General features: G+C 38.7%; 2 protein-coding genes and 1 long non-coding RNA gene across 8 annotated transcripts in view; 1 reads left to right on the plus strand and 2 right to left on the minus strand.

Annotated features, from left to right (window-relative positions):
- LOC141778262 (uncharacterized) overlaps positions 1-24,450 on the plus strand; it is a 33,474-nt gene that overhangs the window by 8,319 nt on the left and 705 nt on the right. Inside the window, exons 3-4 of one of the 2 annotated variants that reach the window (XR_012596025.1) lie at positions 12,365-12,522; positions 13,231-13,541. This is a non-coding gene — a long non-coding RNA (uncharacterized LOC141778262). Of the gene's footprint in view, positions 1-12,364; positions 12,674-13,230; positions 13,542-24,450 lie in introns of those variants that run through there. The other variant, XR_012596024.1, reaches the window with a different exon arrangement.
- Positions 708-8,057, minus strand: macc1 (MET transcriptional regulator MACC1). 2 transcript variants are annotated; one of them, XM_074653906.1, is made up of 6 exons: positions 7,899-8,057; positions 5,340-5,462; positions 3,203-5,244; positions 2,832-3,020; positions 1,555-2,085; positions 708-1,264 (listed from the first exon to the last, which is right to left on the minus strand). In XM_074653906.1, exons 1-5 carry the CDS (start codon positions 7,954-7,956, stop codon positions 1,882-1,884), a joined length of 2,616 nt encoding a protein of 871 aa, XP_074510007.1. In that variant the 5' UTR covers positions 7,957-8,057; the 3' UTR covers positions 708-1,264; positions 1,555-1,881. The 2 variants fall into 2 exon arrangements, with proteins under 2 accessions (XP_074510007.1, XP_074510006.1); XM_074653905.1 differs by having other exon boundaries at positions 708-1,250; positions 1,549-2,085.
- On the minus strand, positions 15,275-24,228 carry sp8b (sp8 transcription factor b). 4 transcript variants are annotated; one of them, XR_012596222.1, is made up of 3 exons: positions 20,136-20,647; positions 17,206-19,004; positions 15,275-16,840 (listed from the first exon to the last, which is right to left on the minus strand). XR_012596222.1 is itself a non-coding variant. In XM_074653909.1 (2 exons), exon 2 carries the CDS (start codon positions 18,969-18,971, stop codon positions 17,652-17,654), a length of 1,320 nt encoding a protein of 439 aa, XP_074510010.1. In that variant the 5' UTR covers positions 18,972-19,004; positions 22,987-24,228; the 3' UTR covers positions 15,275-17,651. The 4 variants fall into 4 exon arrangements, 3 of the variants coding, with proteins under 3 accessions (XP_074510010.1, XP_074510008.1, XP_074510009.1); XM_074653909.1 differs by lacking the exon at positions 20,136-20,647 and adding an exon at positions 22,987-24,228 and having other exon boundaries at positions 15,275-19,004; XM_074653907.1 differs by having other exon boundaries at positions 15,275-19,004.

Genomic DNA, 24,450 nt, shown 5'->3' on the forward strand with positions numbered 1-24,450 from the left:
TACTGTGTTTTCTATTCATATTCATATTGCCGAATTTCTTTAGGTTTTCATGAGAAACACCATTATCCAATTAATCTAGAAAATTGTGCGATGATCAGGAAATTATGCACTAAGTTTAACACTAAATTATGAGGTACAGTTCCCTGATATTTCTTTACTTGATGCCAGAGAAGTGAAGGATATGACCGCTCTGTCTGATGGATGTTCATACAAAAGTATTTATTTTAGTGAGAGAAAACTCAGGAGTGAAATAATTTCAACACCAGTGTTTCATACCCCTGATTTCTTCCTTGATGTTCCCTCTAAACTCCTAAACTGTTTACCGTCAGCCCTTACAAATAAAACACAATCTTACAATCACTCTCAGCTCGGAGATTGAATCAGTGCCCTCTGTTGCCTGATACCATTTCCCTTATTTGATTTACTTTTCCCGCGGTGCATTCAGTGAGCCAAAGTAAAGTCAGTTCAGCACTCTGTGCTCTCTGTTTGATAGAGAACCGGCACACAATGCTCTGAGCTGAAACTAGCTTAAACAAACAGCGTCGGGAAAAGCAAACAGTCAGAGAAAATCTGTGGAAAACACTTCAGGGAAAAGTCATTTGTTTCTATGGTGTGATTTAACACAACTAAACTGGAAAAAAAATACAAATGTCATAAGTTATGTATTGAAATATGATTTGTATAAGTATAGTTCTTTAGTTGCTATTAGTCATTTACTGCAGTTAATATTTATTCATATCTCATGCAACACATCTCCATTTCAGTATCAAAGACAGCAATTGTTGTCTAACATTTCAGTGACTGAAAGCACTGAGTGCTGTTTATGGCACCACTCTAAACAATGAGGTTTCCATTTGGCAGTGAAAACATGATCATACAAAGACAATGCTTACATTGTATATCTTATGAAATGATCTGCTTTGTACATATCTAAAACATTACATTACAGTATAAAAAATACACTAATATTTAAGAAACAATAGTTTATGACACTTGTATAGTAGCGTCTTTATGGTTTGTTTACTGGCATCAGGAAACTTTCACTTTGGTAGAACATTCTCATTTTCAGCACACAAACTCCATTTAATGTACTAATGTACTGTCAGTACTGCAACCCTTGAGATTGTTAGTTAGCGACAGTGTTCACATTATTATTAACTACTTACAGTATATTATAGAAAACTAAAACTTAAAGGGCCAGTGTGTAGCATTCAGGGGGATCTATTGCCGCCAAATCCTACACACTGCGCCTTTAAAAATCCCACTAATACAAACTTTCACAGGATCCATAAAGGTGACATGGATCTTCCTAATAGTCAGTGATTAAGTAATGTAGTAGAAGAAATCAAATTAGATACATAAATAATAATTTAACCTGCTCTTTAGGTAATGCTCATTAGCAGAAACAGTAAATGTATTATGTAGCATTAGCCTACTATTAATAGGCAAAGGAGTACATTTTAGATCATTGATACCCAGGAACAGTTGATCAGTCAGGAACTACTGACCTCATAAACATTTGACTGAAAATGATCTATCAAAATGAACTTTCACGTTAAGGCTTCATCACATTGGCACAGACATATATAGAGAAAAGTGACAAGCTACACTTCATTTTCTTGTCTTGGCAAGACGAAGTGATATTCCTTCACATAACATATTTTACATTCACCACGTGAGATCCAAACATTTAGTGCAAGTACCTGATTGAATTTCAACAAAGTAGCTTCTAATGTGTAAAAATGAGTGAGGAAAAACGATACGACAACAAAAAAAAAGAGCAAAGTAACAACATCAAAGCCATATTGCCGTGTAACAAAACCTCTCTGTGTTTCCCAAGTGCGTAGATGTTGCTGTCATCACTGTGCGCTTGCATAAAGTTTAGAAATTCGGGTATGCAGAGGCTCGAAAGATATCGAGACAGTTCGCTGTAATGAGGGCACCGGTCAGCTGCCGCCACTGTCTGGTGGCAGGGTTTTTCATTTTGTCTAGGACCAGGTGCAGATCCTGGATCATGTCCCTGTAGCTGTCTCCGTACCGCAGACTCCAGGAGTACAGGAAGTCATAGGCGGGCTTCCACATTGCCTGAAACAGAACAGGAAATACAGGAATCAATTTGTAGAATAAAACATACATCGTATTTAATGCAGAATTGCCGCAAGATCTGTGTTATCTACTCTATATCAGTGGGAAACCTCTGGTTCTGAAATGTGAAGCCAATGTTGAAGTGCCTTAAACTTGCATTCTTTCTAATAGCCAGCAGGGGGCGACTCCTCTGGTTGCAAAAAGAAGTCTGATTGTATAGAAGTCTATGAGAAAATTACCCTTCTTCTCACTTGATTTATTACCTCAGTAAACATTGTAAACATGAGTTTATGGTCTCAATCTCTAGTTTCAAGTCTTCTTCAATACAGCATGATGTTCATTTAGTAAATTATGGTCCCATTTAGAGTCAGATAGACCATAAAGCAGGGTATGCTTTAGGGCGTGGCTACCTTGCGATTGACAAGTCGGCATTGTCCGGTCTGGGAGTTGTCCGTGTTTTCGTCTTACAACTTTAACCCTTGTCTTAAGTTAATTGTAACATTTTGGTCGCCTAAAAATTTATTATTCAGCATTCAATTGTACTTGTATCACTTCTGGTTGCAAAAAACAAAGATGGCGACGGCCAAAAACCAAGAAGGAAACGGCCAAAATGCCGAACTCGAGGCTTCTAAACCGCAGTGCACAAACCAATGGGTGACATTGCGGTGACTACATCCACTTCTTATATGCAGTCGATGCTCTATAAATCCATTGCTTGCTGTGTCAATGTGTACTGTTAAACTGACCGGGGCACCGACTTCTCCGTTCTTCCCTCGGTGCGGCGCCTCATAGCCCGCTATCTGAGAGCTGGACAGTTTTCCCATCTTCTCAGCGAGCTCCCGCCATCGAGCTCCCAGCTCCACAGCGGTGGACAAAATGACTGTGTTCTGAATCAGCTGGGCCACAAGATTCATAGAGTCCATCTTTAACAGACCCTGTGGCGATAAACGGAGAGATAAACTGTCACAAAGCCACAGAAAACGCAGGACATCAGAGCATACGGGCTGTAAAATTGCTATAGCATGAGTGGTGGGTTGTTATTTTTCTTGTATGTAGTGCACACAAAGATTGAGATGTTAAATACAAATATTTAAATATATAATTTTTCTCATCTTACCACCATGAGCTCATGCAGAAACTTTTTCCTGCTCTTCTCGGCGTGGCAGTCTTCCTTCAGCTGTTCCAGCACGCAGGCCACTTTATCAGCCGCAGTTTCGGCGTTTCTCCGTGTGATGGTGTCCAGTGTCAGCTTGCTGTACCCGAAAGTATCAGCCAAAGGTCTCCAGCTTGTTATGTGTTCAGTGACCAACGTCTGGATGGCAGAGTACATGTAAGTAAGCTTCTTGAAGGGCAGTGTCATGTTGTCCAAGAGGACCTCTGTGGTCATTTCAATGCCGGTGAAGTCGATCACCTGGTTTCTGCTTATGTGCTTGACGTTCTTGCAGTGAATCAAACCAATCCTGCCTCGAAGGAATCCGATAAACCACTCCTTTACTTTGGAGTTGCCCACTGACCTGACAGTCTCTTTGGATAGGAGAGCCACAGTGTCCCCCTTGAAGTACTCCAGAAGGTAGTCTACACGTGGCTGACGGAGGACTGACTTTAGGGCTACACAGTACCACTGCAGGTTCACAGGTCTGTCTATGAATTTGGGGAAATCTGGAACACTTTCCTCAGGAATAGGTGAGGTCCTTGCTACTTCAGTCCGCTTTTCTATCTGCCTCGGCGCTCGCTTTTCTGATCTGATGGGTGCAGCGGGAGGGGAAGGCACCTGGAACTGTGCAAGAGCTGTAGCGTTTGATTCCTTCACTTGTAGATCTAATTTAAAAGGAGTCATTTCTGTGTTACTAGCACAAGATAAGGCAACTGGCAGATGCAAAACTGTCCCTATTTTGAGCTGACTTTGCCTCACTTCTTTCAGTTTGTCCTCCGGTTTGATTTTAAACATCGAGCCTGTGAGGCTAACACCGACTTGCAGGTTGTTCAGTTTGTCTGGTTTGAACCCATGTTTCCCCCAAAGCTGCAGCACAAGTGAAGGCACGTTTTTGTTTGCTTTGGAGATGGCTGAAAACGAGAGCCTTGACGGGACTTCCCCATGACCGCAAACCACTATCACGACCTTGAATGATGGATGGATGTACCTGGGACCATAAACTGCTACTGTGATCTGGCGATCGAGGTAATCCCACACTGACGTAGCAGGAGACTGGATCGCAGAGGCCTCTGCGACTGCAATCACATAAAAATGCATCTTTAGGTCCTGCACCTTCATCTGCATCATGTTCTTGTAAATGTAACAGTCGTTCACTTTAAGGTAAGGTCCCTCTCTTTTGTTGGACACCAGCCCGACCACAGTAGTCATCACCTGACTCAACGCGTCGCTCTTCACCTCTCCAGACAGTTTCATCTCCAGAGAGATGCACTCTTTTATGTTGATGTTGCTGAGGACCACCTCTAGAAGTGGACTCATGGTTGTCACATAGTTGTTATTGAGTCCAGGAGGAGGGTCTAGCAATGCTTTCAGTGTAACTTCCTGGACTTCTCCAGGAGGAACATGGCCTTCTGGGATATGGATGCTAATTTCTGAGTCTGGCAGTTGCACTGACCCTCCAGTGTGGCCGATCTTGCAGATGACCTGAGAGTCGGTTGCCTGTGTCTGAGCCCAGCCCGGACTCTGGCTCATCAGATTTAAGTCCAGACATGAGCGCGTTAGCTGCCTGTGGCTCAGCCAGGCTATCTTGTAGGCCTCTCTGTCATTCTTGAGCCACTCAAAATCTGGGTTCAGCACCGGCCCCGGCGGTCTGAAGCTGTCCTCCCGTTTTGGCTCTTTTCTCTCCAGTTCTTCCAGGATGTCTGAAGCACTTTTCCATCTCCCAGATTTGTTGCCGATTTTCTGTTTGTTTTCCAAAAACTTTCCCAAGTTGCCTTCATCTGAAGATGTGCTAATGGCGTCATCGTTATTTGTGTTTAAATCTTTTTCATTGTTTTGTTTTACATTTGATGTGTTGGAAATGTGATTATTTGTACTGTTCTGCACGATGTCATCTAAGAAAGGATTTGATCCAGACAGCTTGTTCCAAAAGGGATTTTTTGAGTGAGTTGAACGTGCGACTTCTGGCTGTAAAATCGGCCACTCGGAGTTCTGTGTCACATATCCACCTGTGAAAATATTAAGCGTTTGGTTAGGACATCTGTTAATTAAGTTTTTCAGATTTAGAGCACAGGCTGCCTCTGCTTCAAAGTGAGAATTTTACCATTCAGGTTGTCAGTGGTCGAAACTTTGTCGTCCAGATCAATCAGTGTCCCCTCAGATTTACTCCGCATGAGACTCCCAACACGACGGAAGGAGCTTGCCCTTCCAGCTGCCATATTTTCATCTGTAAACATAAAAACTATATTGTTTTAATTTCTAAATAAACCAGCAGCTTTTACTACTATAAAACTTTACTTTATTCCTTAAACGATGCAACCAGGGATCCTGAAGTACAACAAAATAAATACCCAATATACTGATATCCCAAATGAATTAATATAACCAATCTAGCGCTGAAACAATCAGTCAATTAATTGATGAGTTGACCAACAGAAGAGGGACCAAGTGTGTGCACATCCAGGCAAAGATACTCAGGTGCAAGACAAGAAACTTAACTGCAGGGCACAAAGGAGGTCTGCACACTGTTAGGCTCCAAATGGTTTATTTCTCTTGATCAAAACGTTGCCTTATAGGTAGGGCTGTCAATGTTAACGCAATAATAATGCGTTAACGCTAATTCGTTTTAACACCAGTAATTTCTTTTAACACATTAACGCAACTTGTGATTTTTAGGTTGTAGTGGGCTCAGTTTTAAAGCTAAAATGAAGATACTGGCATCATATGAAACTAGGCTATTCACTATTTATTCATTCACTGTATGCACTCTGCGCTTTTTATGACTGTATACTTAGCTCTTACTGACCCCTCATTGTTGTTGGAACTATGTACTTCCTTTCAATGAACTGCGTGGTGTTATCTTGTGTAGTTGACGTATGGTGTTGTGTCTGTCTTTGTTGAGTTTTTGTGCATGTTGGCCAACCAGTTTCCCCTTTGGGGATTAATAAAGTTCATCCTATCCTATCCTATCTTAAAAAACCTAAGGAATCCATTGGTACCGACCCAGTCTTGTCGCGAAGAAGGCGTAAAAAAACGAACTTAAACTAAACTTAGGCGAAGAAAAACTGGCATGGTCATTTTCAAAGGGGTCCCTTGACCTCTGACCTCAAGATATGTGAATGAAAATGGGTTTTCTGGGTACCCACGAGTCTCCTCTTAACAGACATGCCCACTATATGATAATCACATGCAGTTTGGGGCAAGTCATAGTCAAGTCAGCACACTGACACACTGACAGCTGTTGTTGTCTGTTGGGCTGCAGTTTGTCATGTTATGATTTGAGCATATTGTTTATGCTAAATGCAGTACCTGTGAGGGTTTCTGGACAATATGTGTCATTGTTTCCTTTTGGTAATTGATTTCCAATAATACATATATACATACATTTGCAAGAAGCAAGCATATTTGCACACTCCCATGTTGATAAGAGTATTAAATACTTGACAAATCTCACATTTTGAAGGGCTGAAAAAATTTGATTAATTTGCGATTAATTGTGATTAAATATTTTAATGGATTGACAGTCCTATTTATAAGAGAAAGAAAGATACACCATTTGGAGTTTAACAGTGTGCAGACCTCCTTTGTGCCCTTAGTTTACCAACAGAAAATTAATCAGCAACAATATTTATAATTCATTGAGTCATAAGCATTATTAAAGCAAAGATGCCAACATTTTGACTGGTAACAGTTTCTCAAATATGAATATTTGCAGGTTTTCTTAGTCTTCTACCATGGGAAACTGAAAATCTTTTGGACATGTTATATTGAGGTTCTTAGATATTTTTATGTGCATTTTTCATTACTTTCTGTCTGACATTTTACACAAGATTATTCAAGAAAATAATAACCAGATATATTGTTAAAATAAAGCAGTAATCTTTAGTTGCAGCCATAAACACAAGCAGACATTTTGAAGTGCTGTGTGACACACGACAACAACCAAACACCACACAATGAAAGACATGAAAGTAAAGTTATTGTTCTGTCTCCAGTTTCCTTAAGCACAGTGAGCCTCAGGCTTTTCTGCAGTCTGTTACAGGAGAAAAAATGTTCCAAAGTGTGGAATAAAGCCTCAACTCTTCAGTCTGTCAGTGTTTGTGTAAAAGGACACTACCCATTCATGACTTGTCACAGTGAGTCAGTCATTAATAATGTGGTTTCTTACACCAGTGCACAAAAACAGGTTGGTCTTGTCAAGCCTATATGACACAGTAGTCGGTTGTCTCTGCGCTTCTTCTGCAATGATCAAAGTGCATTGCCACTGTACTAGTGACAGTAAATATGTACATTCTGATCTAATAGCAGGCTTATTTACTGTGCACTGTACTGTCATTCCTGTTGTCACCCTATACTCAATATTATATAAACTGATTTAATCAGATAAATATTCTCAAACAAATCTGACATTCATTAATAATCTAGACGGAGTGAGAAACACTCACACAGCACAGATTCAGAGACATAAGAGCTCCAACAAGCCACACTGACATGCAGCCTGTCAGTGTCAGAGTCTACCTGAACAGGTGTGTGTATCTATATATACTCGGTAGTTACACATTAATAAAGACATCCTATATATAGGCCACTTTCTATTGTGAAAGTGCGACATGGAAAACCCATCATCAAATAGGAGAAAAAGAAAACAAAAGTTTGTTCTCACCGTCGGTTGTAGTTTTGCTTCGGAGCTGTGGCAGGAAAAGAGGCCGATCCACTATCATTTACACTTCTTTTTTTCTAGGGCGTATCTGTGATGTCCACCTCCTCACGTTACAGCTCTCTCTTTACTCTGTTTGCTCTCAGGCACCGAGCATTTCGGGACTGAGAGTTTAAACTAATACAGGAACTCTGTGGCGGAGGAGTGGCCTCTCACAGGTTGCGACTACAATACCCAAAATGCACCTCTCTGTTTACGCACGGAACTTACAACACCTGAAACTGAGCGATACTTGTGTAGTTTCGACAGGAGGCTGAGTTTAGTGATAAGCATGCTGGGAAGGCTACAAAAACATGCACACAGGTTGTTTCACCCAGTTAGAATGACATTATTAGTTAAATCTATTTACAAGTGAAGTCCACACACCTTTGGGAGCATTTGGCAGGTGCTTCTTGCAGTATATTAACATAACAAAAGGTGTGCCATAACAGCATTTCCTCTTCTCCTTACTTGGTCATTCATCTGAAACTTATTCCACTAACAGATATGGTTGGATTTTATTGATTTTTACTGTGTGTCATTATCACTGCTGTGATCAGTGACTGTTTGGATCAAAGACAAAATGAACTGTGAGAGGTTAATCTCATCAAGAAGTCATGTTATCTCACTGAACAGGTTATACACATGTACTGTGACGAATGCCTGAATAGATCACTAACCGAGACTGCTGAATCATATTTAATCTTTATAGAAATAAACTATTTCAGCCTGCTTACGGCTTTTGCAGTTGCATGCCAAAGTGTATGAAAAGTAATAACTTCAAATGCCTCCTGTGGGAGAAGCTTACTGTTTGTTTTTACGACTGTTATCTTTGCTGATGAATATCAAGTTTTAAATGTTCTGTCCAGAGCTGTTGTGGTCTTTGGATGCAGGCCCGCGGCGTCCCAAGTTCTCAAGGAATGCAACTAAGCACTCTTGAGTAGATTATGAATTTTCATAACAAATGTAGTCGGTGGACTTTAGCATGACTAATTAACATCCCCCTGATACACAAGTGAAAGTATGTTGTAAAATATATGATGTTGATCCTGAGCTGTGCGTGCATGATGTCGGTGTTAACTGCTTGAATATGAAACAAAATTGACAAAATCTGCATCCCACATTCCACCAGTTGCAATGATTTCATTATCAGCATGACCCAGATAATTTCTTATTAGGTATGTGAAACAGAAGACAGATGTGTGAGCAAACTGTGCTCCCTTGTGGCTGTTTTAAGAATATGGCTGGTGGCATGCTCTATTTTTCTTTCTTTATTTTTATTTTCAGGAAACATATCCCATGAAAGACCAAAACCAACAATGAACTGATCTGATAAGTATTGCCAAAGCGAATTCCTCTGTGCCCATAGACTTCAATTGTTCTTCAAAAACTATTAAAAAAAAACATAAATGTTGCTATTTACTCCAGCTGTTTTAGGAAATTACTGAGCATTTTTAAACAGTAGAGCAGAGAAGTCAGAAAGTATTGAAAGATGGACTGACACATTGTTGTTATTTGTTGTTTTATTTCATGGGATTTGTTGACATCAAGAAGAAGAAACAAGAAGAAAATATTATTTTTATTACGGTGTGAAAAGCATAGGGGTAACTAATAAAAAAAATACTTATGGCTGAATTCCATTTAGCTGATTCAGTGTCAGGGTCTTGGTACGGTGCAACTCTGTGTCTCACTGTCGTGTTTAGCCATTGTTAACTTTAGTAACGCCTTTGCTTTATGACAGGTCAAAATGTCTGCTGTTGAAAGGGACAGTCGCCAATGGTAATATATGTTTATTAATGAGGTGCAGTTAATGAAAATGCTCTATTAAGTGTACATATTTTTCTGTCTATGTTCTGATCCATTGGCCTTGAAAGTAAGAGTAACTTTTAAACTTGCATATACTGTATGTTCCCTGTAAATATGAAAAATCTTGATTTAAACACAGAATTGTGTGTTTACAGTATTTTACACAAGTAGCTACACAAATCAATCCATTGGAGTATGTACATTATTAAGTGTTTTTAATACTTTAACAACGAGCCATTGTCAAAGAATGGCTGTTTCTTCATGTTGGCACTGTTGATAGATTAAACAGAAAGTTATTCAACATGTTTAGGAACAGATTATTATATAATATGGATTCAACAACAGTACAACTGTAATGCCACTTCCTTACTCGGCTAATAGTATTTACATCTTAGGGAAATTTGTTTTAGTGTGGGTACACTTCACATCTAACTTCCCTGATAACATTTGTCACATCAGATTTGAAGATAATTTTGTGTTTGTTCAGGAAAAGAAGAATGATTCTGTTCCATTTCAAATTTATATGCAAAAGGCTTTCAGGTAAAATGACATTTAGGCTACTTTGTAATTCAAATCTGTGGAACTTCTGTCATTTACAATTCAGCAACAGACTTCAACATAGACTGCTGAACTCAGTTCTTGCAAACAGATTTATAGACTTGAATGAATCAAATTTTGGTGATTTTCACATTTCACCGGAGTTGATGGTTAACATTAAATAAATATTCAACCTTACTGTGCAAACCCATTTTTTATTTCTAGCCTAAACTGAATTTGAGGGCTCAAATTTAGAAATGGTGAAACTTTCATGTTTGTGCCACTTGGTGGCGCCAATTCTCCACCATTCATTTGGTCAGAATTTTCAGTGTTTTTTATCTAAAACCACCGAGTGGATGTCTCATCTGTTTGTTTTACATTTTCACCAATCCAACAATTAAGGACCTATCTGCTAACACCAAAGCAGAAGCAGTGATTCAGAAAAAAACATTGGTGGCCATCATGACTGTAGTTATTTTAAAAAGCCTAAATAAAGCGGTGTACAACTTGGTATACACTGTCCCTATCTGCTGATGAAACGCAAACACAACAAGTATTAAAGAATGTGCATCACAGTTACCCAGAATCCAAGTTTATGTCTTCAAATGTTTTTTTTTGTTCGACCAACAGTCGAAAATCCAAAGATATTCAATTTACTGTAATGTAAGAGTAGGAAAAGCAGCAAATACTCGTGTTTTAAAAGCTGCAACCATCAAATGTTTAGCATTTTTGCTTGAAAATGGAGTTGACAAATTGATTATCAAAATAGTTGCTGATAAATGTTATGTTGATCGACTAATCGACTAATTGTTGCAGCTCTCATTGTGATATTTGATGTCACAGATATTCCATTATATATTGCAGTATAGTGGTCTCTAGGGCTGCAACTAATGATTCATTTCATTATCGATTAATCTTATTTTTTTAGATTTATAGTTTGGTCTATAAAATGTCAGAAAATAGTGAAAACTTTCCATCCCTGTTTCTCAAGGTCCAAGGTGATGTCCTTAAATGTCTTGTTTTGTCAGTCTAAAACCCAAATTACTTCAGTTTAATATGAGATAAAACAGAGAAAAGCAGGAAATATCCATATTTGAGAGGCTGAAAACAGCATTTTCTGCCATTTTTGCACAACAATTTACTTTAACGATTTAAGCAATTATCAAAATAGTTGGCGATTATTTTTCTGTCGATCAATTAATTGACTTATTGTTGTAGCTCTAGTGGTCTCCATCCATCAGTGTCACAGTGATAGGAAGGCTTTGGTAAACCTGTTTGTGAATACTTAGACATTTGTTTACAAAAACACTTTTTTTAAAAAATGCCAAGGAATCAGAATAAACAGTGAAAGCTCGTATCACTTTCACCAAGATGCTGCCTCAGGCCTTAACCTTCATCTTGATTGGAGCAGTGTGGGTTATGGCAAATGGGTTTTATAGTGAAACATAATGTGATCATGTCTTTAACTCTCATGCTTGTAGCTCAGGAGAAAACACATGTTTTTGTCTCTCTTTCATTGCCGTCGTTCCCTCAAACCTTCTTCAGGTAGAAAAGTAGTTCACTTTGATCCTGCGGTGAACGCTATTTATTTTATAGACACTCATGTGATGAAGTCATTACATCTGGGTCTGCAAAACCAGCAGCAGAGCTCAGTGAGGTTCAGTCTGCAGGTATTCCACTCAGCGATCAGACAGGTGAAACACCACCTGTGACGTATAAATGAATCTAAATTGCCGAAAGCATTGTATAAGGGCACCGCTGTCAGTGTTGCAGCAATTACCGTTAATTATTTTGACTAACCTCTTAGCCTCGTCAAATTGCCTTTCCCAGGAGATTGGTTGGTTTGATGACAATGACAGTGCGGTTGGTGGTTTTAACCACAAAATTGGCCACAGATGCATCATCGGTGAGAGGTGTTACCACAACACTGTGATTTGCTGGTAGAGCTAGAAAACCCAATACATCCCATCATACCGACAGCAGCTGCAGTCAAGACTGTGATTCAGCTTGAATTTGATTAAAACCTCAAAATCACTGATTCATCCAAATTTCTACTCCAGGATAATATTACTCCTCTTTCTGTTTTCTAGATGTCTGGATCAAAGCTGGGTTTGGCTGCCAACACACTGCTGTTATTGTGGCCTTCATCCACAGTTGGCAGCTCCTCATCATGGCATGTGTGCCCTTCCTCTCTGTGGCCAGCTTCATTCAAATGCAGGAAGCGGCGGGACACTCCTCTGAGGACCAGGTGAGGCTGCAACAGTCTGGGAATGTGTTAATAACATGACAACACAGGACTGTGCACTCCTCAGACATTAGGCCAAAATGACTCTCTTCATATTTTAATGATTACTTTAATGACTGTTTATATTGTAGTTGCCTGTTGAGACAGTTGAAAACATATAACTTCACACATTTTAATATCAGTTTGTAATATGGTAAGTCAAGTAATACATTGTCAATTGAATCTAATGTCCTCCAGTCCAGGTTATATTCTGTTTATGAAATATATATTTCTCCATTTTTGAAACTACCCACTATTTTGCCAGTGGAAAAATGCCAATGCAGCCTTATCTGGAATTTGAAAATGTTTTTCTTTGAGACAAAATCTTATATATAATACAGTATGAACTAAACAAAAAAACCGAAATATAATATATAATATTCTGAATATGTCAAACCTTTTGATGAAGATAAAAATTGACTACACAACCAAGTATTCATGTTTTACCCACGGTCTTTCTGTGTGAATGGATTTGCTGCCTTGAGTGATGAGCAGCCTTTTTCTTGTATCTCTGACTTTCCCCAAAACAAAGCAAATAACTCAATCCCAAATGCCACAGTGCTTCAGTGACCCACCAAAGGAAGAATTTCTTCATCTGCACCGCCATTTCACTTTCTTGGTTCCCCCTGAACCACCATGGTTTCATTTATAACTTTTCTATTGTCCCTGCAGCATTTTCTGCTTCCCTGCACCATCACAGGAAAAGTCTGAAAAGAGTAAAGAGAAGGCAGGGGAAGAGGATACAACCAGATGCAACTTCATCCCCCTGAGTACGTCTGGGTCTGCACTTTTACATTTTAGTGTGTATAAGAAGATAAATTTGAAAAGGTAGAATGAAAGAAAATGAAACGGGCAAATAAATGTTCACGATCATTATGGGCTTTTTTCCCCCTGAATTCCCAACAAAACAGTTTGAGAGTGTGTGGGCAAGGAAACAGAGGATATCTATCGCTCTGCTTATATGACCCTAATGTACTGCAACAGTAAGTACTTTGACTTTAATTTCTAATTTGCTCCTTATTTGAAACATTTTGAAAGCATTATCGGAGACACCTGAGTACACATAATTCTGACTAGGTCTTGTGATCACCTTATGTGGTCCTTATCAATGCACATATCTCATAATGTGGAAAAAAGGACATCAGATAGTTCCAAGTGTTCTGTTGAATTTGTTGAACTAAAAGCCTCAACTTTGAGTCTGAGAGTTCTGCACGGACAGTTAAAAGTGTAAAGATGGTTTGATGCAGCAACACTGAAAGAGAGTTTGCTTAAATAACTCAGAATAAGCTTCCTCAGCTGAAATAACACCAGAACCCAAAACGATGATTTGCTGGTAGAAGTGGATCAAGGCTGGACTAAAAAAACATTGCTGTTGGTTGGCGGTAGAAGCGCTAGATGGCGCTACAGAGCTGCGCACAGAGAGCAGTGTGACAGAAGTTTGAGAGATATACTGGCTTTAGTTCACCCTTCAACGATAAACCCAAGAAACAGAAAACACAATAGTTTACTTAAAAAAAATAGAATAATAAGAAGGGCTGCTATTTTCAATGCGTATTATTTTTGTAACAGAGTTTAGAGGATGATCTGAACCTCAGTGTGCACATTATTATGGGATTTTGGGTGCGTACATTTAATGCGTTAAAACCCCAGAAACAATAGATAAAAAAATGTAAATAGGACAAACTGGAGTTCTATCTATTATCAGTTGTAACTGACGGAAAATACCAAATACAAGCTGCTTGCTTAAATGGGAAAAAAAAGGCCTAATTGTGTTTAAGTCCAAATATACATTATTACAAAAGATAACAATAAATAGCAAATAAAGGTAAATACATTGCTAATAAATAAAAGAAGCTTGTTGTAGTTTCTTAAGGCTTATACTGGTCATTTTTAAATGTGAGAAATATAGGCTCGAGAGATCAAGTCAAATTGAGCCCAACCTTAAAACAAGACTCGCCACAGAATTATCTTTTCTTAAATTGTGTTAGACTATTTAAACATTTACAGAATAGACTATACTGTCCATAATGTAAGCATTTATCTAATCTACTTCTGCGCATTTATTACCAACACGAACCCAACAAAAGCTGCGTGTTTTGGAAGAAAGTTTGATTACAAAGAGAAAAAAAAAGCTTCTAAAGGAATAATTTTGGAGTTTGAGAAAAACTACAAAAAATAAAACCAAAAAGAGAAATAACAGTGCATATAGTAAATTATTAGTATTTAATAATTGTTTGATAAATAACAGGTAAAGTTAACATAATAAGGCGTGTTTGACCTGCGTTGACTTCAGAGAAGTTTTATTTTGACGCTCAGCAGATAAACTGACATAGACCGGGAATTTTGCCTGAATTTAAATTACAACACTTAACCTTTTTTTCTTTTTCTTTTTTAAAGCAGATGCTCAATTTAATTGTTTAATTTTATTGAAATGTAAAATAATTTCTGGGTGAGGCCTCGATAGAGCTGCAGGGCCTTTTTCCCACCCTGCCCGGAAAAAACGTGTAAAAACCAGCAACTGTACGGAGGTCATGAAACGCAACACCGGTGTTATTTCATTAATGATAAAAAACAACAACTAATATATAATCATGTTATAATATAAAATAATAACAAATAATAAATTCTAGGCACTCTAAATAATTTCGAACGTTCTGGAACGTTCTAGATTTGTATCGACTCAACAATCAAACAAACTGAGTCGATCAACTGCTTCTGAATTCATACTGACTTTATTGAGTGGCTTACATAAAAAGCCATTCTCGGAGGGAGAGGAAAAAAAAAATATCATTGTAAAATTAAAATCACTTTACAACATGCTTACTTAAATTAAATGGAGTGGGTAAAACAGTAAATGATTTCAAAACCTTACAAATAAATTCAAAGTGCGCCTAATGATAGACCCCTAAATACAAGAAAAACTCGTGGTTAAATATAACTCCCCACAATACATTTCATATCATGTCAAAGAAAAAAAAGTACATTTCCGTATATTTTCAAATATTTACTAGAGTCCATATACAACTAGAAATACCTATACAAAATCGTCTCCTGGACAAATACATTACTCACCTTTACATCGGGCTGTAATTATTCTAAACTACATTTCTCGTTATGTACAACACATTTTTTGCAGCGAAGTGTAAGTAACCTCGGCTTAGTAGGCTGTTGAATAGCAATATGTGATATAAACCTACAACTGCTCCTCCATTATCAAACGCTTGATAGGATCAGACAGATAAAACGCATCTTACCACACTCTACAGGGATTTGTTCCTATAACCGAGCAGTCCGTCCACAGGGACAAAAAAAAAAAAAAAAAAAATTTCTCCTGCTCGATAATAAAGTGCCAGAGTTTGGTTTTTGAACAATATGTATGACAGTAGTAGCACAACTTTTGCAGGCCTACATTTTTCACAGCAGTATCTTTTGCTTCTCCTATCCTGGGAAATAAAAAACATCAAGAAAGGAAAATTTCTGGATCAGATGGCAACAAAAAAAAAATCAAAGTTGTCCAGTTGTGCCCTAGCTATTCCAGTTGTGCCCACAATAACTTGATTACACTTTCACACCGCAGATGTATAGGCTATTAATGAGAAGTTTTCTGATGGTACAGCTATAGGAAATTATGTAATTAGTAGTCTTAAACACTTGGGGAATATGTATGACAGTAGTAGCACAACTTTTGCAGGCCTACATTTTTCACTTAAGTGTTTGTATCGTTTGCTTCTCCTATCCTGGTGAAATATCAGATGCCAAGAAAAAAAAAAAAATCAAAGTTCCAGTTGTGCCCACAATAACTTGGTTACAGTTTTCTGATGGTACAGCTATGAAATTATGTAATTAGTCTTCAACATTTGGGGAAAAAAGTCAGATTTTCTCATTAAATGACAACACTCATTATGAAGCATTTTACGCATACACCAAAAAGTATGTCCACTTCTGTGTCCTCTATATCTTGTTACAACAGCAACAAAATAAAGCCTATAGGTTCACATGGCACCTAACAATGTCAGGCTGTAGATACTTGTTGTTTTGAGAATATTAAAACATAATTCAAGGGGTTTTAGTGTAACTGTGCTGCAGGCCTTAACTGTCTCTATAACTCAATCCCAAATGCCACAGTGCTTCAGTGACCCAACCAAAGGAAGAATTTCTTCATCTGCACCGTCATTTCACCATTTCTTGGTTATGTAGTAAGTATTCTAAACACTCAGATGCAAAAAAAAAAAAAATCTAAGTTCCAATTGTGCCCTAGCTATTCCAGTTGTGCCCACAATAACTTGATTACACTTTCACACCGCAGATATAGGCTATTAATGAGAAGTTTTCTGATGGTAGAACTATGAAATTATGTAATTAGTAGTCTTAAACACTTGGGGGAAAAAGTCAAAGAAACTTTTTTTCTCATTAAATGACAACATTCATGATGAAGCATTACACATACACCAAAGAGTATGTCCACTTCTGTGTCCTCTCGGGCAATCCCATCACAACACTACCTGTTTTTTTTAAACTTTTTTTCATAGCAGTGTTTGTATCTTTTTGCTTCTCCTATCCTGGTGAAATAAAACATCAAGAAATGAAGATTTCTGGATCTGATGCCAAAAAAAAAAATCCAAGTTGTCCAGTTGTGCCCACAATAACTTTGATTACACTTTCACACCGCAGATGTATAGGCTATTAATGAGAAGTTTTCTGATGGTACAGCTATGAAATTATGTAATTAGTAGTCTTAAACACTTGGGGAATATGTATGACAGTAGTAGCACAACTTTTGAAGGCCTACATTTTTCACAGCAGTGTTTGTATCGTTTGCTTCTCCTATCCTGGTGAAATAAAACATCAAGAAACGAAGATTTCTGGATCAGATGCCCAAAAAAAATTAGAAGTTTTCTGATGGTACAGCTATGAAATTATATAATTAGTAGTCTTAAACACTTGGGGGAAAAAGTCAAAGAAATTTTCTCATTAAATGACAACATTTTAAGCATACGCCAAAAAGTATGTCCACTTCAGTGTCCTCTCGGGACAATCCCATCACAACACTACCTGTTGTTTTCCAGTGTTTTTACCTCACTGAGGGTGTAGTTTTAGAGGCCGTTCATGCCTCCTCCCTGGCTGTTCTCCGGTGGGTGTAACAGGTCCGGTGAATGGCACCGAGGGCTCCCCGGTGCGCTGTGCTCGCTGTCGGTATCACTCCCTCTCTTTCCTCCGCTGCCTCCGGAACCAGAACCGGCGGATGATCCTCCCCCGGCGCTGTGAGTTTTTACATGTTTACTCAGGTGATCGCTCCTCATAAACCTCTTGTTGCACACTGGACAGGCGAATCTCTTCTCACCTGTGTGTGTGCGTAAATGTCGCTGCAGCTCGTCGGAGCGCGTGAACCTCTTCCCGCAGAAGAGCCAGTTGCACACGAACGGCCTCTCTCCGGTGTGCCACCTCAGGTGAGCCTTCAGGTGCGACGTTTTCCCGTAAACCTTCCCACAGCCCGGGATGTGACAGCTGTGGAGACCTTTCCTCCGGAGGCTGGCACCAGCAGGTCCAAGTCTCTCCGCCTCCTGGCAGTTCGGACAGTCGCAGGTGGCTCTACCTGAGTACCTCCTGGCTGAAGACCTCGGAGAGCCGGATAAAGAAGCTGGTGGACCTCCAGAGAGCATGGTCCCACCTGCTCCAGCTAAGGGAGAGGGACTTGTGTCCTGATATGAAGATAACACCGGTTTGAAACCGTCCATCAGGTGCTGGCCAGGTGTCAACAGGTGTGGAGATGGACTTGTAGTGAACGCAGAGTGACTTAAAGTGGAGTAATCTGAGTTATATCCGCCCAGAGGAGAGTGCAAAGAGCCCTGGAGTCCACTTGAATGTAGTGCTGCTCCATTTGGGTTCTGCACATCAATCCATCCGGCTCCAACATCCCACCACGCAGTCGCTCCTCCTGCGGTTCCGACCTCTCCGGTGGGGATGCCGGGATGAGACGACTTGAACCAGGACTCGTAGGGATGCGCGACGCTCATCCTGGGATAAATGCCCTGCAAGCTGTCCACCGATGTGTGCACTTTGGAGATGAAAACCGGCTGGTGGCTGCTGCTGCTTTCTTGCGAGGAGCCGCAGCCCGAAACCGACGCTTGGAACACCGAATAGTCGTTTCCAAAGTGCGCGCCGGAGGATGCGCCAGATGTGAGAGAAAAGGCGCTGGTGTTGGAGGCGGAGGTGTTGACGAAAGAGTCCGAGATGCCGGAGACATTGCGGGACACCCCGAAGCCGGACAGGCCGGATCCGAGGCTGCAGCTGCTCGACGCGGCTCTTTTCCACGGGTGGAAGCCGCCTTTTCCAAATGATGAGGAGGAATTATCCGATATTGTGGAGGGTGAAGGGCTCGGACTCCCTATCTTGTTGCATGTCGCAGCCAACATGGCTAAAGGAGTCGATCCTAATCTCGGCTCCTCCTGAAGAGAAAAGAAGACAAGCTGTGTGTTAGAGATTGGACTGGTCAAGTCTAACAAGTTGAACAGGTTTCATCATTACGCACACATTTGTAATGCAGTATTTCAGCTCGGAAAAAAGAGGAGGGTAAGTTAGTAAACTTGTTTTGAACAGATGTCTAGTATAAACTGTTTTAAAGTTTGTAAATAAATTACAGTATTGGATCATGCACTTTCCTACTTGGACGAACAGAAATGCGACAGACACACACACAGAGCTCTTACAAATGCATGCCAAACAGGACACCAAAAGGAAAAACATGCGTGAGATGGTAAACTTGTTTTGAGCAGATGACTAGTATAAACTGTTTTAAAAGTTTGTAAATAAATCTAAATCAATCAATCAAAATTGTATTTGTATAGCCCTTTTACAATAACCAAAAGGTAACCAAATAAGTGCTTTACATTAACATCAAGAAATAACAGCAGGATAAAAACATAACTTATCATAAAATCATAGAAAAAGGTGCACAGGAAAAAAATGTCACCGGGATTACTAGGTATTAAAAGCCAATCTAAATAAAAAAAGTCTTAGATTTAAAAAGTACTATGTCAGTGACAGTGCGTATATCAGGAGGTAACTTGTTCCATAATTTAGGAGCAGAGACAGCAAAAGCACGATCACCCCACAGTATTTAAATTACAGTATTAGATCATGCAACTTTCCTACCTGGAAGAACAGAAATGCAACACACAGCTCTTACAAATGCATGCCAAAACAGGAACACCAAAAGGAAAAACATGCGTGAGTTAGTAAACTTGTTTTGAGCAGATTTCTAGTATAAACTGTTTTTTAAAGTTTGCAAATAAATTACAGTATAGATGCATGCACTTTCCTACCTGCAGAGAACAGAAATGCGACACACACAGCTCTTACAAATGCATGCCAAAACCGGACACCAAAAGGAAAAACATGTTTTTTGAGGCACAAACTTTCTATCTATTCTCACACGAACCGCTTGCTGGAAATATAACCAAGCCTTTGCTGCTACTTTGCGGCCGCCTGTAAGTTTTAATCCCCCTCTCCTCTCCTTCCTTGGACAATGACAAGAACTAATTAAACCAGTAAAAGAAAAAGTCCTTTTTTCGACTCACCCCTAGAAGTGAAGTTGCCATCACACACAAAAAACACTGCCCTCCTCAGAGGATCTTTTTATATTTATGAATCAGAGCACTGTTTTTTTTTTTTTTAGAGGTGTGCAATACAATGATGTGTTCCGCCCCATTCTTCCACAATTGTAGGCTCCTCTACTGGCTTTGAAGTGCCGCTGTGACACGGGCGACCAATCAGAGACCGCGTCCCACCGCATGCACCGCCACATAGAGCAGTGAGGTCATCAATAGAGCGCCTTCAGACAGACAGCCTCTCCACTAAGACAGCCTCTTCTCCACCCTCCTCCACCCACCACCGCCTCCTCCATAATAAAAGACAGCGGAAGGAAGGTAAAGTTAAATGAGAGTGAATTAGGAAGGAGGAATTAGGAGGCCACTTATTGAGATTTTTTTTTTTACAGAACATCACAGTTCCATAAATTTAAAGGAAAAAGCTGGATGATGATGACCTGTGCTTGGTTTAAATCAATAAATAAACTATGACCACACCACCAAAAAAAGCTAAAGAGCCATGCACCATAATGCTATAAATAAAATGAAACTCACATTTAACATTCTGTTTCAAATTAGTTCCTTATACTGTGGGCCTATACTTAGCTCGAAAAGTTGTTATAAACTCCTTCCCCAGATATATGATGAGGATGATGGTGACCTGTGCTTGCGTTTAAATACAATACGATATAACTTTATTGTCAGTTTGCACTGAAATTCATTTTGCATCCAGCTCAGTTTGAGAAAAAGTGCACATACAATAGACATACTGTTACCAAAGACAAACACACAGACAAGTAAGACCCATCAGACAAAAAAAACAAAACACATCACAGTTATTCACCCATTATAAAATTACCATCTGTCCACTGGATTTACATGTCTTTAGCAGCACATTAATTATTATTTAGAAACAAGATGGACTGATGGACAAAAGCGTTCTTTAGCCTTCAAATCAATAAACTATGACCACACCACCAAAAAAAAAGCTAAAGAGCCATGCCATAATGTTATAAATAAAAATGAAACTCACATTTAAATTCAAAATTAGTCTATTTCACTGTTGTGCCTACTTTGCTCGAAAAAGTGTTATAAACTCTTTCCCCAGATATAAAACATTGGTCAAACTTTTAAGTGGGTCAACTAAGTTGTAACAAAGTAAAACAAAAAATAGTGTATGGTCTTCATAATGAATAAACCTTTTACTTTGTGTGAATGTACATTTTTGACTTTGGCCAAACAAATATATTGATTTATATTAAATCACAATTTACGGTTGGTTTCAACCAAATCATAAATACAATTTGAGAAAAACTAATAAATTTAGCTGTAACAAATTAAGTTTTTAGGTTGATCCAAAGTACAATTTTTTCAGTGTGCACTTCATACTGCTCCATACTTTATCTTTTTTAAGAAGCTCTTTTATTTTATTAAAGCCTCCCCAATCTTCCTCATATTTCTGGCATAAATCACCCCACAAGATTTTTTGCACGTTTTTCTTAACTTCTTAAGAGTTAATATACACAAACTATTACACAAGATATAAAGGCTGCATTGTTCTGGTGGTAGGACCAGCTCTCAAACTTTCACATTACTTGTAATTGCGTTCAATTATCTTAACAAGTTTTGATTAAAACTGGTATAGATGGTGCATTCCGGTGCAGGATTATTCATTTTATTATATTAAGTCTAAAAACAACAGATGATGAAGAAGATGATGATGATGTTGATGTAGTTGACTTTATAGACAAAATTGAAAAAAAAAAATCTCAAGATGGTTTATTGGCCTTATATAGAGACTGTTGGTGCTGCAGGTTAACTGAGATTATTTATTAAAGTAAGTGCACTCTTGTGTCAGAGTGAAAAATAAAATGATAAGCTGGTTATATTGAATAGGTTCATCACTTTGCCTGCTGACATTTAGTTAAAGCTACTGAGAGAAAAAGCTGCTGTTACATAATAAGGACTTGTAGGTAAAACCCTGTGTGTGTGTTGAACCCTGGAGACTCTCTGTGGGCGCTATTAGCATGCAGTGCTTCACTGGAAGCATAAATTTCATTTGAATTTCAAATTTAATAACGCAGGAGGTTTTTAATCATCCAGCAGTTTTATTTGTTTGATATTAACATGCTTATTGACCGGGTCTGTTGACCAGCTTGGTCATTACAGGACAGGGAAAAGTTAATTAAAACGACCAGGGGATTATTCATCACATCATCTGCCTAACCCATATCGCTTCCTTTATTACACAGCGTGATAGATGGACTAGCTGATTAATTCTTGTGTTTCTAGGATTGGACAACAGCTTTTTTTCCGGATTAATTTACAACCGCTTTGCCTTCAGGTATAAAAAATGAAGGAACTAAAAAACAGCCAAAATTATTCATAATGTTGCACAGTTTAAAAAAAAACCCTCCGAAACACATGCAACAACATTGCACATGTTATCTTTTTTTTATTTTATTATTCTTATTCTTATAGCACATGTTATTTTAGTTACCAATATTTAGACACAATTTTAACAATTCTCTGACATTTATTTAATACATCTATCTTTATTTGAAGCTATTCTTTAAATATGCATTTAATTATTTTAGGGAAAAGGAGAAATAATGGTACATTTCTAAGAAAGCAAGGGCAGATTTGAGATAAACGGACACATTCACTTAGCTTATTGACGTTGGAGATAAGAAACAACTTGCATCGATCTGCTTTTCTGCTCATTCATTATTTTATATCCAACAAAACTAACCAATCACACAAACATGAACATGATGCAACCGCGTTTAAAGGGCGAATAAAAATGTGACAAAGTATAATGAGGAGAATAAAAGCTACATACCGTGCTCCTCCTGCAGCTCCGCGGTGCATTGATTGACCCTCGACGTTTTCTCTAAGCAGAGTAAAACACAACATCTCCTGCTGCCGGTGTGACTGTGCACCATGCCAGAAAAAAAATGCTACTCTGTCGATTCAATTAGGAATTACTTGGAAAAATATCCACCTACCACTTGTTTCCTCTACATGCACCCAAACTCCTAATTTGGCATATAAAAGATTACATAAATATATCATATAATTCGAGTTTATATTTCACAAACACCTGTGATCAAACTGGTTTTCCCTCTTCCTCCCTAGAGTGGATTCTCAATATTATGCGCAATAGTGATTTTACGCATTTGGAGAGGTAGGTATATGGAGCTGCAGCTACAACATGTTTGGCCTCTGGTGACAAATTACCCAGCGATCATATACCAGCAAGACTGATGTCAGAGGTCAGTGTGATAACATGCTCGACAGGAAACGTCTTGCTGCTGGAAGCTATACAAGAGATATTTAATCCATGTGCACTTCGAGAAATGTGATAATTTATTCTTTGCGCACAACCTCTCCGGGAAAAAAACAACCTTTTGTTGCCTGTTGCGTCCTAGTTCAGATTGTTGATGCACAGGTTGTTCTTATCGCACTGGCTGTAACTGTAAGCCGCATTGAACAGATGTCCCCATTGAAAGGCTTTCTTCTCCTACAACACATGGGCTATATTACCATCATGAAATCAAACTCAAAACCTGTCCCTTTCGCCACCATAATGACCGAGTTATTCTGGGCCGCTGAGCACGAACAAAAAGTGTGTTCAATATTGCGTGCTGCAGAAATCACTCCTGCTTAGAGAGAAGAGGGAGAAAGGAGTCAAACTAGAGATGCAGAAATATACTTTAATGTGGACATTTACAAAGCAACTCGGTAATCTTGAAGGCCTTTCCTTTTTTTCAAAGGTTTTTCTGGGAGAAAAAGGAAGGTAATCACTTGTAGCGTTCACCAGCAATTAGAAGAGCACTGCTTGCTCAGGGTGCATATAGTCATACTTATTACTCACTCATTTTTTATGCAGTTATTTTAAAAATAGAAATAGATAGGGTACATTATTAAAACTCAGTCATACTATATATGTATATGTTCTTAATATATATGTTCTTAATATGCCTTTGTACAAAGTATTTCCTCTTTATAATTGTAATGTAATTGTAATGTAAATGTAATATAACTTATTATTTTTAATGGAGCTTCCCAGCAAAAAGTATTCCACACGTTTGTACCTGTACAACCGGCGTGACAATAAACATCTTGAATCTTGAATACTAATTAAGAAACAGATTATCCTTTAATAAATTATTGGAACAGATGGATAGATCTGACTTTCTTCTTGTTGCTGCATCAAAACATTACTGCTCTAACAGACACTGTGTAACTGTGTATATGCAGTATAAAGTATGCAAGAGAGTAAGTAAGAGAGCAGGGTCTGTTG

Source organism: Sebastes fasciatus, chromosome 12, assembly GCF_043250625.1.
Source record: "Sebastes fasciatus isolate fSebFas1 chromosome 12, fSebFas1.pri, whole genome shotgun sequence".
Taxonomy (NCBI): Eukaryota; Metazoa; Chordata; class Actinopteri; order Perciformes; family Sebastidae; genus Sebastes; species Sebastes fasciatus.

What these genes read in the sequence shown, in the direction of transcription:
- sp8b (XM_074653907.1), bottom strand. Translation starts at nt 20,156, where the DNA reads ATGGCAACTTCACTTCTAGGG. An exon ending in TGGCAACTTCACTTCTAGGG is followed by an intron (nt 19,005 to 20,135) that starts GTGAGTCGAAAA and finishes TTTTCTCTTCAG; the next exon opens with GAGGAGCCGAGATTAGGATC.
- macc1 (XM_074653906.1), bottom strand. Translation starts at nt 7,956, where the DNA reads ATGATAGTGGATCGGCCTCTTTTCCTGCCACAGCTCCGAAGCAAAACT. An exon ending in TTCTGCATGAGCTCATGGTG is followed by an intron (nt 3,021 to 3,202) that starts GTAAGATGAGAA and finishes TTATCGCCACAG; the next exon opens with GGTCTGTTAAAGATGGACTC. An exon ending in ACGGAGAAGTCGGTGCCCCG is followed by an intron (nt 2,086 to 2,831) that starts GTCAGTTTAACA and finishes GTTCTGTTTCAG; the next exon opens with GCAATGTGGAAGCCCGCCTA.